The following is a 15,876-nucleotide window of genomic DNA, read 5'->3' on the forward strand; positions in this document are numbered from 1 at the left end:
TGGACTTTTGTCATGCAATAGCTAAGTATTAGACATGATGGACTAGCTGAATTTACTTTGTAGTTAGTGTAAGCTAGGAAGCTTTTTTATCGTTTGGCTTTAAGACACTGGAGTGTTAATTAACTTTGCCTTACAAGTCTGTATCGTAAAATTGAGCCAGAGTATACCCGTAATAATAAATGATCAAATAAATCCCAATTCTAAAGATTTTGAGCCATCTGAACTATTAAGCTTCTAGATTTCACTCGAAATATAGCTTAAAGCTCCAAAGCATGAGAGTTCACCCACTTACCAATAGTTTTTCAGATTATCGTCATTTAATTACTTAGAAATCGGTATCTCTTTGTTAAATGCTGGAATGAATAACTAAAATCCCTCTATGATTATTAGGCGAACGATTTTTTCTTTATGGATTTTTTTCTCTGGTGTGAATGTAGTAATATTAGATTTGTACTTACACACAAAAAATCATTTTAGGAACAAAAAAAAGTCGATTTAGTCATAATTGGAATAGCCAGAATTAGAAAGTTTTAAATTTTTAATCTTGGAATGAGCGAACCATATAAAGCTGTGAAATGAGGCTAGAAGTGCTTTTTTTATTCTCTTTTCTGGTCTTTAATATAAACTATTCTCAAGGATTAGGGCTCAGAAAAGACTATGGCAGCTATTCTGAAAGTGCATATACTGATATTAAAAGCAGTGATGTGAAAGACTCAGAGTCGGGCTATTCCGATGCAAAAGATTCATCCGAAGTTCTAAATAAATCAATTCACGTAAACAAAGCTGAAAAGTCCAACTTTACATCTCAAGTAGAATCCGAAGATTATGAGGATGATGAGCCAGGGCCGCCATCAACCAAAGTCAAGAGTGACAAATATTATAGTGAAAAGAATGATGGCGATGACGATGATTATGATAATAGTGAAAGCATAGAAGTTAAAAGTTCTAAACGCCAACCCCAGAACAAAGAAGTCAAAAAAGGAGAAGTGAATATGCCACAGGTGCAGTACATGGCCAGGCAACAAAGATTTAACCTAGCAAGTACTGTAAATCCTCCATCTGACGTTTCGAACATAAACTATGTATTCCTCTCTCCAGCAGCTCAGAGACGAATTGATAGGAAAATTTCAAAGCTACAAAGGGGAGGAAAGTATCATGGATCAATGAAAGAAACTAAAGCTATTGGAGAGTGGCAGAAACGCTATTATAGTAGGCCTGAAACAGAGTATAATGAAATTAGGACTTCTAGTCAGGGAAGCAGCTCAATGTTTACATGGGTAATCCTGGGTTTTATACTCATTCTATTAGCCGTGATATGTATATGTGGAATTCGTTTCGTAGCTAAAGAATGACGTTTGGGGACTTAAAAATGAAAATCCTAGCATACAGTAAGTAAACTTAGGTGCACTATCACTCATTAAGCATTCATTGCGACTTAAAAACTCTAATATAATTCTCAAGTAGGTTGGGATCTAAGGTTTTAGTTTAAGTAACTAGTAAATTTGAGAATTGTTTAAAAATTTGGACCAATCATGCTGATTACTTGTCAATTTTTTCAAAAAAAAGATCCACAGGTGCATCTGCGTCTCAAATTCCAGGCTTAAATTTGGCGGCATACTTAATCCCCTCACCCTTCCAGAACCAAATAGGTTCTTTGCAAAAAAGTTTTGTTAGTAGGCCTTTAAAACAATATGGCTAACCCAGTCCGAGGAAATCGTGATCCACGAAGGTCTCTCTTGATTAGGTCTTTGAGGTTTGATACGCCTACCTCTCTGGTAAGGAGAGAGTTTGAGCGATTCGGAGCTATCCGAGACGTTTATCTACCGTTGGATTACAGATCAAGGAGGCCAAGAGGATTCGGGTTTGTCGAATATGTGGAGGAGGAGGATGCCAAGGCTGCTTTAGAAAAGATGGATGGGGCTATTTTGGATGGGGTACCAATTAATGTAACTTTTGCTCAGGAAGGAAGAAAGTCTCCAGAGTCAATGAGACATAGGGAATATGAATCATTCCATGGGGGTGGAGGCAGACGTATTTCCAGCCATAGATACGGGTCTCATCACCATTACAAATCAGATCCATACAGGCGTTATCCTTCTCCAAGAGACTACAGAGAAGGATCACGTTCGTACGGTAATAGGCATTCATCATATCGTTCAAGATCCAGATCGCCACCTCTCTCAAGGGGATATGAGAGATATAAGGCGCAGTATACTCATCACCGGAATGAAGATCGTAGACAAGCTGATGATTCACGTTCGCATAATATAAGAGATAGAAGTAGTTCCAACGGGAACGAAGGAGGCAACTACAGGTCTGAAGTTTATGAAAGGAACTATTCACAAAGAGATTCGGCGCGTAGCTACAGCCGAGGTAGAAGTAGAAGTAGAAGTAGAAGTAGAAGTAGAAGTAGAAGTAGGAGCAGGGACCGTAGCCGGAGCAGAAGCAGAAGCAGGAGCATAAGTGAATTTGGAAGCCGGGATGCAAGTTGTAGTGTAAGTAGGAACGGAGGCGCTAGCCTTAACCAATCGCCTTATGAAAGCCCTGAGAGAGGTAGAAACAATAACAGAGTGATTGAAATTCCTCGAAACGATTCCAAAACCGTCAACAAAGAATTTTTGAATGAACATCCTGGTAAGAATCACGATAGGTCTGACTCTGACCACCAGATGTCAATTAACAGAGAACAACGGGAACTTGGGAAACAAACATACGAAGAATCCTCCACCCCTAGCAAATAGTTTTACGAGAAATCTTTGGAAGAAGCAGCTGTAGATCTGAGAGAACTAAAGCAAAAGCAAAGTGATCAATGAGTCGTGGCTGGTGGTGAACTTGGTGCATTTCAGCTACCAGTCATCTTTGAACACAGTTACAAAAATGTAATGGTTCAAAGAAGACTTAATAGATTTTTGTTTTCTTTATTATGCAAACGTTTCTTTGGTACATTTATAATGCTCACACCAACTCATTTAAGTTGAATTTGTTTGAATGGATGTCATCTTAATGATGTTTTTTTAAGAAAGGAAGCCTTAATTAGTTAAAATACTATCAAGTATACGAATTTTTTTAAAAAGAAAAAAAGAAGAAAACAGAAACGCTCAATAATTAAACTAAACAGATAAGTGAATTTAGATGTTTAAATGAGTTACAGACATATTATTCAATCATGCTCCAACCCTGATCATATTTATTCAGACTTCGACCAAGAAACATAAAGCCTTTTCTCCAAATTAGATTGAAAATATTAGCCTTCACCTTCAGGGCTTTGCATGTATTCCCCCTGTTTGCTTGCGTGAGCTTTTAAGCATTCTATTGAAAACTATTTAAATATCAAGAATTCATTGATATAACTAGGAACCCCTTAGTTTTCCACATCTTTGACTCTGTACGCCCCCAGTGACCTTATATGGAGAGCACTTCTGGAAAAATACTGAGGATTCTTTGCAGCAACTTACTTTCCACAAGTCGAATTTACTTGGATACATCTGCACCAAAGATTTTCTTCCGCCTTTGAATTCGCATTGCTTGCTATATTTGAGTTTGAAGACCCTAGTCAATGATGTAAGTTTATCAGGTTGAAGTCAGTTTTCAACCCTTTAAACATGATATTCAATTGGCTAATGATTTAAGATTCCATTTTACGGGCTTTTCTTGTCTCTAACCCATTTCCTTATCCCCCATTTTATTCACATTATTTTTTTCTGATTCTTGTCATTTTTTTGTCATATGCAATCTTTTCAGATTGGCGCCTATATGGACAACTCTTCCCGCCTTGTTTTTTCTATGTCGAAAAATAGCAAAAATGTCAAAAGGAAATGTTTTAAGTGAAGAAGTGAGAATCAGCAGATGAAGGAAGAATGCCTACTTCCATCTGAAGTAAGAGTGAAGAACATTGAAGGAGATGGCAACTGTTTGTTTAGGTCGGTAGGAAGCCAAATTTATGGAGAGAGTGACTACCATGATATAATTAGATCTGCCTGCATGGATTATGTAGATTTAAATAAAGAATCGTTTTCCGGATTTGTACATGAATATCCTTCAATTGAAAAGTATATCCAAGAGAAAAGGAAATTGGGGGTTTGGGCCGATAATATTGAACTTCAAGCACTAAGTGATTTGTATCGTATTCCAATATATGTATTCGAAAAGGTTAGAAATACTAAATTGAATGCTAGCTTATTAGAGAAACTTAGACTGGATGGTTCTTCTGGTGCTGCGTCAGACAAAATTTTTTATGAGAACAAGGAATTTGTGTATAAGTTACTTTGTAAGATAGAACCAAGGCATTCAAATGTTCTCGATCAAATAAAGAAATATTATTCAAATAGCAGGCCAATTAGATTACTTTACCACAATGACTTACACTATGATTCTTTGTTTTATAGAAGAGAGCACCAAACCCCCATAATTAACATGCAGATAGGAGTCATTGAAACCAAAAGCATTAAAAGCCTTAAAATCTATAAAACTCTCACAAAGCAAGAGGTTAAAAGCAAGAACTTTCCTCTTGAAGATTCTAACCTAAAAACAGACCGGATTAATCATTTTAATAATACATCATGTGCACTACTAAGGAAGAAGGCAATCAAACAATTTTCTATTAATTTCGGATCCAGCAGTGAAAGTGATAACTATACTGCAAAATCGCCATTCTTTTTATCTGTTAAGAATAGATACCGAGATGAACCCGATTCAGTTTTCGAAGGGAATTGCCTGGATAAAATCTCTGATGGGGAGGCTCACTTTGAAAGGCTTTACCTGAAGAGCAAACAGCTATATAGTAAATTTATATCTGGGCCCAAATCATTTCCTGAAAGACCAATTATAAAGCCCGCCTATTTTTCAAAAATTAAGTCTTTAAATAATACTCATCTGGGAGTAGTTGACAGATATGCCAGAGATGTACAGCTTTCTTCTCATCAGAAGGAATTGAAAAAGCTGCTGACTGGCGATTCACCACGACCATCTTCAATCCAAAGTCCGGGAAAAAAGTGTGTTGCAATTTATTGTCCGGCACAAAACTTTAAGCAAAAAACCTTTAGAAATTGAATTTAAGTATGGACAGAAGAACTTGTTTTGAAGGAGTTTCTGATTGTTCCATGAAAATAATTGAGGCTTTAAGAAGCGGTAATAACTTTTATAGGGGATATTCTAATAATTTTGCAAAAGAAAACCCATCTATATTTTACAGATATGACTTATGCTCTAATTCCTGCTCAGTTCCAACTGTAGTTACAGAATCAAAGAGTTCATCATCAGAAACTACAGAAAACAAAATGTCGTTTCTTTCAGTGGATGGAGAGACTTTATTACTTCTTCAAGAAGCACTAATTTACCACTATTCCGGAGGGGAAGGGACTTTCATTAAACTGGAAAATCAGGATAATATGGTCGGTAGATCAGATTCAGTTTATGCGATGGCTCACAGCCCTAAAGTGGTCTTTCCTATCAATGAGGAAATGAAGATCAACACCGATTTTGAAGATATTTTTGAAGGGGTTGGAGGCATTTTTGATCACCAAGAAAGTAAAAGAACAAGGGCAAGATCTCTGGAGAGATCATTAAGTCCGGATTTGGACAAGTTTATTGAAGATGTTTATGATTTAAGAGAAGAAGCGTTGCACAATGCCGATTTTCAAGCAGGAAATCAATCTCAAGCAGTACAAGAAGCTAGAAAAGACCAAAATTCTACTTATAAAGGCTTTGGACTAGTTTCCAACGCAAGAAATAGAAGGAGAAATATAGACTATTCATTGTTATCAAGAAGAGGTCCTGCTAGTGCTTCTGAGAAAAGTCTCAGAAGCCTTAAACTTCCCCAATTCGAAGATTCCACTTCTTCTTACGCGGAATGCTACTTAGAAGTGGACGGTGTATCACAGTACGAAACTCACCATGAAGAATTAGAGCCTATGAGTGTTAGATCTCAGAACCAAGAAATTGACGATTCAACATCAGCTGGAGACAACGCAGGGAAAAATACCAGTAAATTCAAACAGAGGAGAAAAGGCAAATCTGTTAATCAGGAATGGAGATCCATCCAGAAAATTATGAATAAGCAAAATTTTAGTTCTCTTAAAACTTTTAATAGTTTAATTAGTCACGATAATGGTTCAATGCAGATTAATTCTGGAAAGATATAAATTTAGAGGGTTAGGGAACTATAGTTTATATGAAATAGAAAGATGCAGTCATTGATATTGTTGTGAGTATATTTATGTATTTTTGCAATTAATTGGTTGATCTAGTTAGCTCGAGCTTGCTTCTCAGTTCTTCATTCTCTTTCCTGAGAATCTCTAATTTCCGAACAGAAACATCCAATAAGCTTACTAAAACAGCGTTTTGCTCCTCGCTTTTCTCCAATTCATCCATTAAATATTCAATTCTTTCTTTATCGCCTCCTGTTTTAAGCTTCTCTCTAATTCCTTGCAGAATTTTTCTCCGGACTAGACTGTCCAAACCCGTCTTTAACTCTTCTATAGACTGATCTGCCTTTTTAGGCTCTTGATCCTCTGATAAAGATTGTGGTTTCCAGGTTTCTGAAGACCTTTCAATCAAAGCTCCTATATCAGATAAGGCAATAGAGTGAGAACTGCTACAAACAACCTGAACAATGTTCTTGTTCTGCAAAACAGGGTGTTTAGAAGGCATATTTGGGTGTAAACCTTGAATTCCATGTCCGAGATTCTTTGTCATCCCCCAAGTGTAGATATCTCCAACATCAGAAAGAGCTGCTGAGTGAGAATTCCCGCATGAAACGTCCACAATAAACGCTTCTTCGAGGTTGGAAAGCCTTTTAGGAGACAAAAAATCGTGCTCTGGGCCATTAAAAACGTGACCAAGCCTTCCACCTTGTCCCCAAGTATACACCTTGCCACACTTTGTAACAACAGCTGAGTGCTGGCTTCCCAAGGAAACCTTTGTGATCTGAACATCTTCCAAAGGCCCTTCCAGTAGTCTTGGAATCAGAACGTCGTCCGTTGACCCAAAACCTAGTTTACCAAAAGCTCCTCCTCCAAACATATACAGCTTCCCAGTATTAAGTAAAATCGCTGTATGATGTCCTCCACATGATATTTCTTTAATTGGAAGTCCTGCCAAACTCTCAATAAGCTTTGGAGTAAATAAATCTTGAGTATCACCATGGCCAAGTCGTCCTTGGAGGCCAAGGCCCCAAGTTAACGCCTTTTTATCGTCAGTCAAACATCCCGTATGGTAACTGCCACAGGAAACCTGAATTACTTTCTCTCCCTCCAAAGCTTTAACCTTCATTGGTTGGGAGATTACGTTATTGGAGATACTCAACTCAAATTGGCCATGGCCAAGCTTACCATTTTTATTACAACCCCAAGTATAAAGTTCACCAGTACTTAAGATCGCTGCTGTATGTCTATCAGAGCAAGTAACTTGAACAACATTCTTAAGACTTAAATTTACTCGAGGTACTAAACAGTCCTCCAAATTCCCAAAACCTAGCTGGCCGCATCCTCCATACCCCCAAAGTATTAAATCACCGGAATTTGTTATTGCTGCAGAGTAATTTGACCCACAGCTTACCTTGGCTATGCTACTTAGGTGTCTAAGTCCATCAACTAGATGTGGTCCCGGATTCACTTCCTCCGCTTTAGAACCGTGCTGTCCATATTCAGTTGAGCCCCACACCACCACCCCGGATTTTGATATGTTTTGCCCCATCCTCGAATTTTAGTCAAAAGCTTGTATTAACTTTCAAATTCCCAAAATATTCTGGATTTTAAAGCAGATGAACAATGTGTGATTATGTGTTATTTTCCTAAAAATATTAAATTTAAATTCCAAGTTCTTATTTCTATTTGAAATTGGTGTTCATGAACCATTTATAATAAATTTAGAATCTTTAACTTGCAAGATTTTGGTTATTTCATTGATGCTTGTAGATAGAAATCCTCTTACTGGAAAAGTTGATATTTTCTTATTTGCAGAATTTTGTTACAACATTTTTGATCCTTTATGCGCTAAAATTGTTTTACATTATTTTTGTGAGTACCTCATTTCTTAGAAAACGGAGAAATAAAAGAATAAGCCTTGGCTGTTCCAAGGATTTTGATTAAAAATGAACTGTAAATGTAATTAAGATTCCTCACCCCCTAAATCTTGTTTTTGAAAAAATTAAAATGTATGAAACCGAGAATTACTTTTTTGAAAATAAACTGCAAGGCTGGTTCTCTAAAACATGTATTTCAAACTTCCCAGAGATCCAAAGACTCATTCTAGAGTTTTTATTTAACTTTGAAACGTCCAAAAAATTTTCTTTGGTTAATAAAGAAGGTCTTTCCTTCTATAGAAGTGTTCAAAAGGCGACTTTGGATTGTATAAAAAGATTGCATACACTTGAGCATCAAACATGGATGGATTCAAACCCAGATTTGTGGCTTTGTTGGCTATTAATGAGAAGAAATAATTATGAAGAGGACGGTACTTTAACTCTTGTTCCCTTGGATCCAAGGATTGTCATGAGTATTTTGTTCAATAACAGAAAACTTCATCTTGTCAGCTATAAGACAAGAATTATCAAAGATTCTAATGGTGAACCATTTTTAAATGTAGAGCTTTCAGCTATTTCTCTTGGGAATCCGGAAAATGATGATGAAGACCCAAAAAAACCTTTTTCCTCTATATATGACATGATTTCTTCAGAAAGACTAGTTTTTGGTGTTGATTTGGTCTTTGGACAAAGGATTGATCAAGTTGACTTTGAAAGAGACTCTGGAGGTGGAGAAATTATCATTAGTGTTCAGCCCGAACACATTTTTGATATTTTGTCTCATAGAGGATTTTCTAAACACCTTTACTTAACACTATTAGGATTCGAAAGAAAATTTGGCTTGGGTGACTGGTCAGGCTACTTTAATAATAGTGTTAGGAAGGAAATGTATGGGAAAGTCATGAAATCGGTTTTGCTCCCTCTGAGAAGCTACAAGAAAACTTGTAGAAGACCAACCTTCCCCTTTGTGAGCATACTTGCCAGCTCTCATTTATGTAAAGAAAGAGGAACTGGACAGGGATTCAAGAATATCAAATCTTCACTTTATGAATCTTCTATAGATCTTCTAGAAGAAATGTCCCACCAGGTTCTGGATGAGTCAAATTGCAGCAGAATGGTTGAAAATGCTATCTCATACAAGTGTCCATCTTTTGCATTTTTTCTAAGCTCTTCCTGCCTAACAGAAGACGCATTTCAGCTTATTCTTGGTTGTGTTTCTGAGCAAGAAAAGAGTTTTTTTCTTGGTAAGAATTTGGAACTTTTAGAAGAAATTTGTGAGACAAATCAATTTGATTTGGTTTGGGAGAATTTTGATGAGAATTCTCCTCTCTTCAAAAATAGCTACAAAAGTAAGCATAGGCCACCATGGAGAACTTCCATTGATAATGTGATCAATGCAATGCAAGAAAAACAATCCCAAATTATTTCACAACAACCTTCCATTGCCTTCAATCATCAGACACTTAGAAATGATGTTGGGTATGTTAGTAGAGTCAACAACTGTTCTTTTGGCTACTCTAACGAAATTTCGAGCATCCAGAGAAATTTTTGGCAGGATGACAATGATGGACATAGAGACTATCCTGATGAAGGGAATTCTTCTGACCCTTCTCTATGTTCTGAACAGAATCATGTGGAAAGTCCAAGTCTTGTTACTTCTGGGTTTGTTATGGGAGTTAGGTGTCTGCCTGCATCTACAGCTATCACTTCTTTGGGATCTATTATTGGAAATGGAAATCCTGGTCGTTCCGGTTCAATCAATAGAGTCAGAGGCACAAATTTGTTGGGAAACCAAAGTCAAAGACTTTCAATTCCCCACTCAGACAGAACTGGGAGGTTGAGTTCGTGTCCCACATTTAGTTCAATTGCAACAAGCTGGGGTACTCCAGTTCCCATAACCAGAACAATTCCAATTGACGACATTCTTGGAAGGAGAAGGGAATCTATTCAAAGTACTGGAGATGCGGAAAGAAACGATCAGAATGAATTGATGCTCAGTGAGATTAGACTTAGATATAACTTTGACAATGATGAAGGTGAATTCCAAAATGAAAAGAATCTTAGTAAAGACAAAGATAAGGCTGAAACAGAAAATTTGATATACAAACAGGAATTGTACATCGATGATTGTGAGCAAGAGAGTAATACAGAATTTGAACAGTGTATAATTGAAGAACAAGTTTTGGGACCACTTAGTAACATGCAAATCAGAGACTCTGATGCGTCAATTCTTGCCAAAGAAACTCTCAAGTCGTGGAAATACGTCAATTATGACTTTGATGAAGAGTTGGAAATGGAGTCTGAAGAATATGAAAATGAGGAGTAAATAAATAAGTTCAAGAAACAGGTTAAAGATATTGATATATACAATTCAAGATCAAAAAGTTTTTTTTACTTAATACGTAATTTAGTATTTTTGATTGAAAAATCTATTGAAAAATGAATGGTACAAATGTCTAAGCTTTTACTAGGGTGGATTTTCCTCCTCCTCCTTGGATTCCCTTAACGATATTAGGAGGAGCTAGCTTCGCAAAAATAGGCTTTAGTTTGGATATATTTTCAATAGTTTTGGTTAACGAGTTACACTGCATTAGTAACTTTGTATATTTTGTTTTTGCGTTGATTAGTGACTTCTCAAGTTGTTCAATTCTTTCTTCCTTCCTCAACAACCTTCTCTCGTTCAACTGACTTTGTGACTTTAGATTTGAATTCTGTTCAACCATTTTCTGGTAAAGCTTTCCGAGCTGTTCCATATTTGTATCTAGTTGAGACATTCTCTCGAGCATACTCTTTGTATCCTGGTCATTAATATCTAACTTTTTAGTAACTTTATTGTTTTCCTTTAATTGAAGCTCTAAATTAGCAATTCTAGCAACATTATCTTCAATGGTTTCTAATAATGCCTTATGTTCAGAGTTCCAGACTGCATCTTCTTTTGGATCTGAGCTGTTTCTAATTGCAAGTAAGTATTCTCTAAGTTGCTGTATTTCAGTAGAAAGACTTTGATAAGCTTTGTTGGCTTCGTTTTCCTTTTCTTCGTTCCTTCTTTGTGATTCCTCTGATTTATACTCTTCAATTCTGGCCTCTAAGTCGTGGATATGAATCTGAGATTGTTCAAGCTCTCCTATTAAAGATTTATTTTTGAGTTGAAGATGTTCAACAGTTTCTGCTTGGTCTTGCTGTTGATACTTAGTTTGATTTAATTCCTGGATTAAATCAGAAAGTTTGATATTCAAGTTCTCCTTTTCCTCAGATATGAGCTTAAGATTATTTTCTTTTTCTGAAATCTCTTGCTTTAATCGAGTAATCTTCTCGCTATTCTCTTTAAGTTGTTGTTTGGCTTCTTCTAGCTCATCCAACTCATCATTATCCAAAGGCCTCATATTCAAAGTGGTCTTTTCTGAACCTGGAATAGTTGCCTCCTGAAGCTCTTTCCTTCCTCCAATGCTCAGTGAGGAATTAAGTACCAGACTGCCTCCTTTATCTCCACATGGTTTGTTTTCAGGAAGTTCTCCTCCAAGTTTCTTGATCAGGTCTTCAAGAACTTGAATATAATTGTCTCTCTCTGCCAATTTCCTCTGTGCAGAGTTAAGAAGTACCTGTAATTGCTCAACAGAGAATTGTTGGTTGACCTTAGGAGCATTCTTAACCATCTTAGCTCTGATTCCAAATCTCAAAGTACCAATAGTTTCAGATTCATTTACAATACTTGGAGAACAAGTAACAATTAAAGCCGTGAGAGAGTTCCCACCGAGAGAATTCTGAAGAATTCTTGTTAATTTGGAATCACGATAAGGAATAAAGTTTTTTGTATTATCTGTTAGAGCATTGATTACATTTCCTAGACAACTTAAAGACTTGTTAATGGTTTTAGCTTCATCCAAAGTTAATCCTTCTGCTCCAGTCTTACTGATTTTTTCTGATCCTGCAAGATCAACGAGGAAAAGTTTACCAACTTTAATACCAGAATCAAAAACATTCTTTTGTTGAAGTTGTAACATGAAAATTAAATGAGATCTTGATGAATATGAGTTCATATTCGTAGATGCTACAGCTCTATGCTTATGTCCCAATGCCATTAACTCAAAAACCTCTTCTGGAGAGGTTACAAAGTATTCACTCAAATCTTTTACATAGATACCATGTATCTTATCCTCATGTATTCTCAGATTGCTTTTTGTCCCACTTGTATCTAGTAAATCTCTTATCCTTTCCATATAAACCTCGCAAATCGAAACTTTGAGTTGAAACTCAATATGTTCCTCAGCATTACTAATAGTTTCAAATACATCATGAACCATACGAGGAATGACTCCCATTTTTTCGTTGTCTCCTATTATACCTTCCATTGTAAAAGTCTTACCACTTGAAGTCTGCCCATAAGCCAATACTGTCCCATTAATACCTTTGAATAATTGATCAACAATTGGTTTAGCAGCAGTTTTATAAACGTAACTTTGATTAGTGTCCATAGGAAAAATGTGATCCAAATAAAAGGTTCTCTCCTTTGTTTCACTATCACTTTTAGAATCTGATGAGCTAATCTCTATGCATTGTTCAGATCTCACATTTACACAAAGTAAGCCATTTCCATGAGTCTTCTCCGCTTCGTTTGGAGGTCTAACTCTACAGTAAACGTGAACCCCAGAGCCTGAGCCATGCTCATTACCTGTTCCTAAAGCTCCGGAAACATTCTCTACATTCCCAAAATTCTCGTTTTCTGACATAATGCTTCAACACTTCTTCAATGCAGGAGGTTATTTTCTGATTTTATACAAATAATTAACTTAGGCCCAGATGTTTTTTTTGGGGGGGGGCTCTCTAATGAATACTTACAGAGTTTTTAGGTAAGTTCCCCTTAAAACACTGTTCAGTTTAACTTTGCCTCCTATTTTCCAAACCTTTAAAGCATTGGCCAAACCTATTATTTTTCCTACTTTCCTCCTTTGAAATCCTAACCTTTTTTTTCTATTAGAAAAAATTCTTAACTTCTAACATGAATGTAAAATTTGACTTTTACCTACATGCCGTCCAAGTGTGATTAAAATTTTGAAAATCAACCTTCACACCCCCAATTTTGCATTTTGGCGGTAAATGATAAAAAAAAATAGGAAATTTAATTATGATTATAATATAGAATTATTAAGGTGACTTTAGGGAGGAAATAATAAACAGATAGTAAATTTAGAATCACTAAATAATTACATGCCTTTATAACTCGAATGAAGGGTATTACTAGTTTTTCACACAATATATCAATCGATTTATTTTACAAGAAATAACAAAATGGATCAAATCCCGAGTTTATCTGCAATAATGAGCAAGTCTATTGCTTGTGACTCCTCTATCTGGAATTCTTGTGGCTCTTTGTGTTTAAATGAATATTGATGTTTATACTCTAGATACTCAATTACCTTCTTCATTTGAGTTGAGTTAATATAATTAAACTTCATACTACCCGTTTCAAATAGTTCATCTTTAATATTAGTGATATACTCAGCCAAGACTGATTTCAATTGAAATTTCACACCATCCACACTAAAATTTAAAAACTGATTAATTTGAACTCTTTTTAATTGAAATATAAAATTCACACAAAACCAAACTTACCAAATCAAATCAAAATATCTCTCTTCTACTGAGTTCTCAGCCATATCGAGCTCTTTCTATTTTCCGAGATAAGATTTGTCCAAACAATCCCAACTACATTTCTTTAGCCCACATGACTCTTTTTTTATTTAGGCGGGAATTTTCAGTTTTTGCTTAACAAATTTTAGAATTTGAAGCTAGGAATAAAATAATTGCAATAGATTTTTTCTACTTGAATTTTTTAAGGTCATAAGGAAATTCTGAAAAATATATGTGACAATCTTGATCATTTTTTTCGTGGTTTTTCATCTTTTTGGTGCTTTAGATTTCCGAATAGAATGCGATTGCAAAAACAAATTTCTGTGAAATGATTTTTTTTGAACGTTTTAATTCTTCTGATTATCTCCTTTCTTAGCTTTTTCTTTCCCAATTGCTGTAATGAGAAACTCAATAATGCAGAATTTTTGGCGCCAAAAAAGTAAGTGACCAAAGAGGAAATTAATAGCATTTGGAGTAAAACAGAAGAAGAGGGAATAAAAATTATATGTGAAAATGAAAGAGTTGGATGTTAGTGGGTTCATTAATGAATTTAACTCGATTCTTAGGGATGAGAACAATAAAAAGCCTGTAAGAATCACAATAAAGAGATGTAAGTTGCTAACATTTTTAGCTTTAAGTGATAGAATTAACTATAAGCCTATTTTCAACTTTAGATTATCCTGATATTAAGGGGTGTAAGAAGAAGCGTAAGGCGATAGAGGGGGAAAAAATCAAGAGTGGGACGGATGAACATAATCACTTGGTTAGGGTGACAGACGGTAAAAAGAGGAAGTCGAAGGTAGTGATAAAGAATGAAAAAGACTCAAGTACATTTGTCTCTGAGCTTAGCAAAAGCTTAGTTAAGGCAGATATCCAGAAAAAGGTTAGGAAATGAGTACAAAGCATTAACCATTTAGAGTTTCTAGCAATTCTAGTCAAGCTAATCACTTGTTAATTTCATTGTTGAGATGAGAAGCAATAATAGTTTCAAAGTGGTCTCTGGCATATTCTATATTATATAAGGCAGATGCAGAGGTTACGCCTAATTTAACATTAATTAGATTTTTTTTTAGTAGTTTGGTCATTTATTAACTTACTCTTATCATTAATCACTACTAGTATATACGAATTTTGAGTAAACCTTTTGATTATACTGGAGAAATTAGGAGTTTCCAAGTTTATCCCAACAAAATTTGTCTGGGATTTTGCACAAGTTAGTTTAAATTGCTTACAAATGTTGGAAATTCTTTCAAAACGTGATCTATGATGCTTTGAATCCAAAGTATTCGAGTTCCCAGCATGGGAAATTACAAGAAATGTGGACTTCTCAAAGAGAACTAACTCTACTGCATTACAAGATTCTGCTAAAATCTTGAGATTTTTCTCCAAAAGCCCTACATTCGGTATCAATGCATATACAATTTCGCTCCAAGCTGCGAAAAGGGTTTCATCCCAGATTGTTGTGGGGAAAACCCTGTACTTCATGTTCGATGCGATCTTTCCTATCTCTCTTTCGTAATAATCTATAGCTGATTCCCTTTCATTTACAGAAAGTTTATCCATCTTGTGAATTAAACAAAACAAATGGGATTGAGGAGAAAGAAGCTTCAAATTCTCTATTGTACTTTTAAAGTAAGCAAAATCCTGGTCAAGATCTTTTGTTGTATGTTTGGAAGAGTAGTAGTCCTTCTTTCGTACTTCTAATACATAAATTAATACTTCTGTGCTTCTAAATATATGTTCCCTTTGACTCTCGAAATAATTCTCCATAAAAATATCCTAATAAAAGGTGATTAGGAAGAACTAACTTTTAGTTAATGCCCCCAAACTTACCTGACCTCCACAATCCCAAAGGCTTAATACCATATTTCCAAAGAACCTTAAATGGGAATGCTCTATATTGTTTGTTGCTGTTAATCGACTTGTATCTTTGGGTAGATAATTCGCAAAGATTATACTCCTCATAGAAGTCTTCCCTGCTCCTGCTCTTCCCATTAACAATACTTTCTTTCTGTCGGAGTTCATTTTCGCAAATTCTAATTTACATATTTCCCCATGTACCCTAAGTCAATGGCAAAAAGGCGCCAACACTATTAAAATAAGTCATAAGCCAAATGCAAGACTAAAATGTAAAAAACCTTATTGTTTAAAGTTGAAAAAATATAGTTGAATTATACTTTTGATCTATTTGATAGGAAGGAGTATCTTTTTTATTACTTAAAACTATA

The 15,876-nt window shown here is 35.5% G+C and overlaps 9 protein-coding genes across 9 annotated transcripts; 6 read left to right on the top strand and 3 right to left on the bottom strand.

Moving 5' to 3' along the window:
• Positions 1 to 575: 575 nt before the first annotated feature.
• On the top strand, positions 576 to 1,352 carry ELE39_002426 (signal peptide plus GPI signal or transmembrane domain at C-terminus; the record flags this gene model as incomplete). The annotated part of the gene is made up of 1 exon (XM_067345276.1): positions 576 to 1,352. The coding sequence occupies one exon, from the start codon at positions 576 to 578 to the stop codon at positions 1,350 to 1,352; it is 777 nt and encodes a 258-aa protein (XP_067202044.1).
• Positions 1,353 to 1,691: 339 nt separating this feature from the next.
• ELE39_002427 (RNA recognition family) lies at positions 1,692 to 2,741 on the top strand (the record flags this gene model as incomplete). Its single annotated transcript, XM_067345277.1, has 1 exon — positions 1,692 to 2,741. The coding sequence occupies one exon, from the start codon at positions 1,692 to 1,694 to the stop codon at positions 2,739 to 2,741; it is 1,050 nt and encodes a 349-aa protein (XP_067202045.1).
• Positions 2,742 to 3,846: 1,105 nt separating this feature from the next.
• On the top strand, positions 3,847 to 5,049 carry ELE39_002428 (cysteine protease; the record flags this gene model as incomplete). The annotated part of the gene is made up of 1 exon (XM_067345278.1): positions 3,847 to 5,049. The coding sequence occupies one exon, from the start codon at positions 3,847 to 3,849 to the stop codon at positions 5,047 to 5,049; it is 1,203 nt and encodes a 400-aa protein (XP_067202046.1).
• Positions 5,050 to 5,099: 50 nt separating this feature from the next.
• ELE39_002429 (uncharacterized protein) lies at positions 5,100 to 6,140 on the top strand (the record flags this gene model as incomplete). Its single annotated transcript, XM_067345279.1, has 1 exon — positions 5,100 to 6,140. The coding sequence occupies one exon, from the start codon at positions 5,100 to 5,102 to the stop codon at positions 6,138 to 6,140; it is 1,041 nt and encodes a 346-aa protein (XP_067202047.1).
• Positions 6,141 to 6,228: 88 nt separating this feature from the next.
• ELE39_002430 (uvb-resistance uvr8) lies at positions 6,229 to 7,692 on the bottom strand (the record flags this gene model as incomplete). Its single annotated transcript, XM_067345280.1, has 1 exon — positions 6,229 to 7,692. The coding sequence occupies one exon, from the start codon at positions 7,690 to 7,692 to the stop codon at positions 6,229 to 6,231; it is 1,464 nt and encodes a 487-aa protein (XP_067202048.1).
• A 458-nt stretch (positions 7,693 to 8,150) lies between these two features.
• ELE39_002431 (uncharacterized protein) lies at positions 8,151 to 10,346 on the top strand (the record flags this gene model as incomplete). The annotated part of the gene is made up of 1 exon (XM_067345281.1): positions 8,151 to 10,346. The coding sequence occupies one exon, from the start codon at positions 8,151 to 8,153 to the stop codon at positions 10,344 to 10,346; it is 2,196 nt and encodes a 731-aa protein (XP_067202049.1).
• A 130-nt stretch (positions 10,347 to 10,476) lies between these two features.
• Positions 10,477 to 12,747, bottom strand: ELE39_002433 (kinesin heavy chain; the record flags this gene model as incomplete). The annotated part of the gene is made up of 1 exon (XM_067345283.1): positions 10,477 to 12,747. One exon carries the CDS (start codon positions 12,745 to 12,747, stop codon positions 10,477 to 10,479), a length of 2,271 nt encoding a protein of 756 aa, XP_067202051.1.
• A 1,414-nt stretch (positions 12,748 to 14,161) lies between these two features.
• Positions 14,162 to 14,543, top strand: ELE39_002434 (uncharacterized protein; the record flags this gene model as incomplete). The annotated part of the gene is made up of 2 exons (XM_067345284.1): positions 14,162 to 14,258; positions 14,323 to 14,543. The coding sequence occupies 2 exons, from the start codon at positions 14,162 to 14,164 to the stop codon at positions 14,541 to 14,543; spliced, it is 318 nt and encodes a 105-aa protein (XP_067202052.1).
• A 49-nt stretch (positions 14,544 to 14,592) lies between these two features.
• ELE39_002435 (uncharacterized protein) lies at positions 14,593 to 15,673 on the bottom strand (the record flags this gene model as incomplete). Its single annotated transcript, XM_067345285.1, has 3 exons — positions 14,593 to 14,690; positions 14,746 to 15,427; positions 15,482 to 15,673. 3 exons carry the CDS (start codon positions 15,671 to 15,673, stop codon positions 14,593 to 14,595), a joined length of 972 nt encoding a protein of 323 aa, XP_067202053.1.
• Between the last annotated feature and the right edge of the window lie 203 nt (positions 15,674 to 15,876).

Source organism: Cryptosporidium sp. chipmunk genotype I (genome assembly GCF_004936735.1).
Source record: "Cryptosporidium sp. chipmunk genotype I strain 37763 chromosome Unknown contig_26, whole genome shotgun sequence".
Taxonomy (NCBI): domain Eukaryota; phylum Apicomplexa; class Conoidasida; order Eucoccidiorida; family Cryptosporidiidae; genus Cryptosporidium; species Cryptosporidium sp. chipmunk genotype I.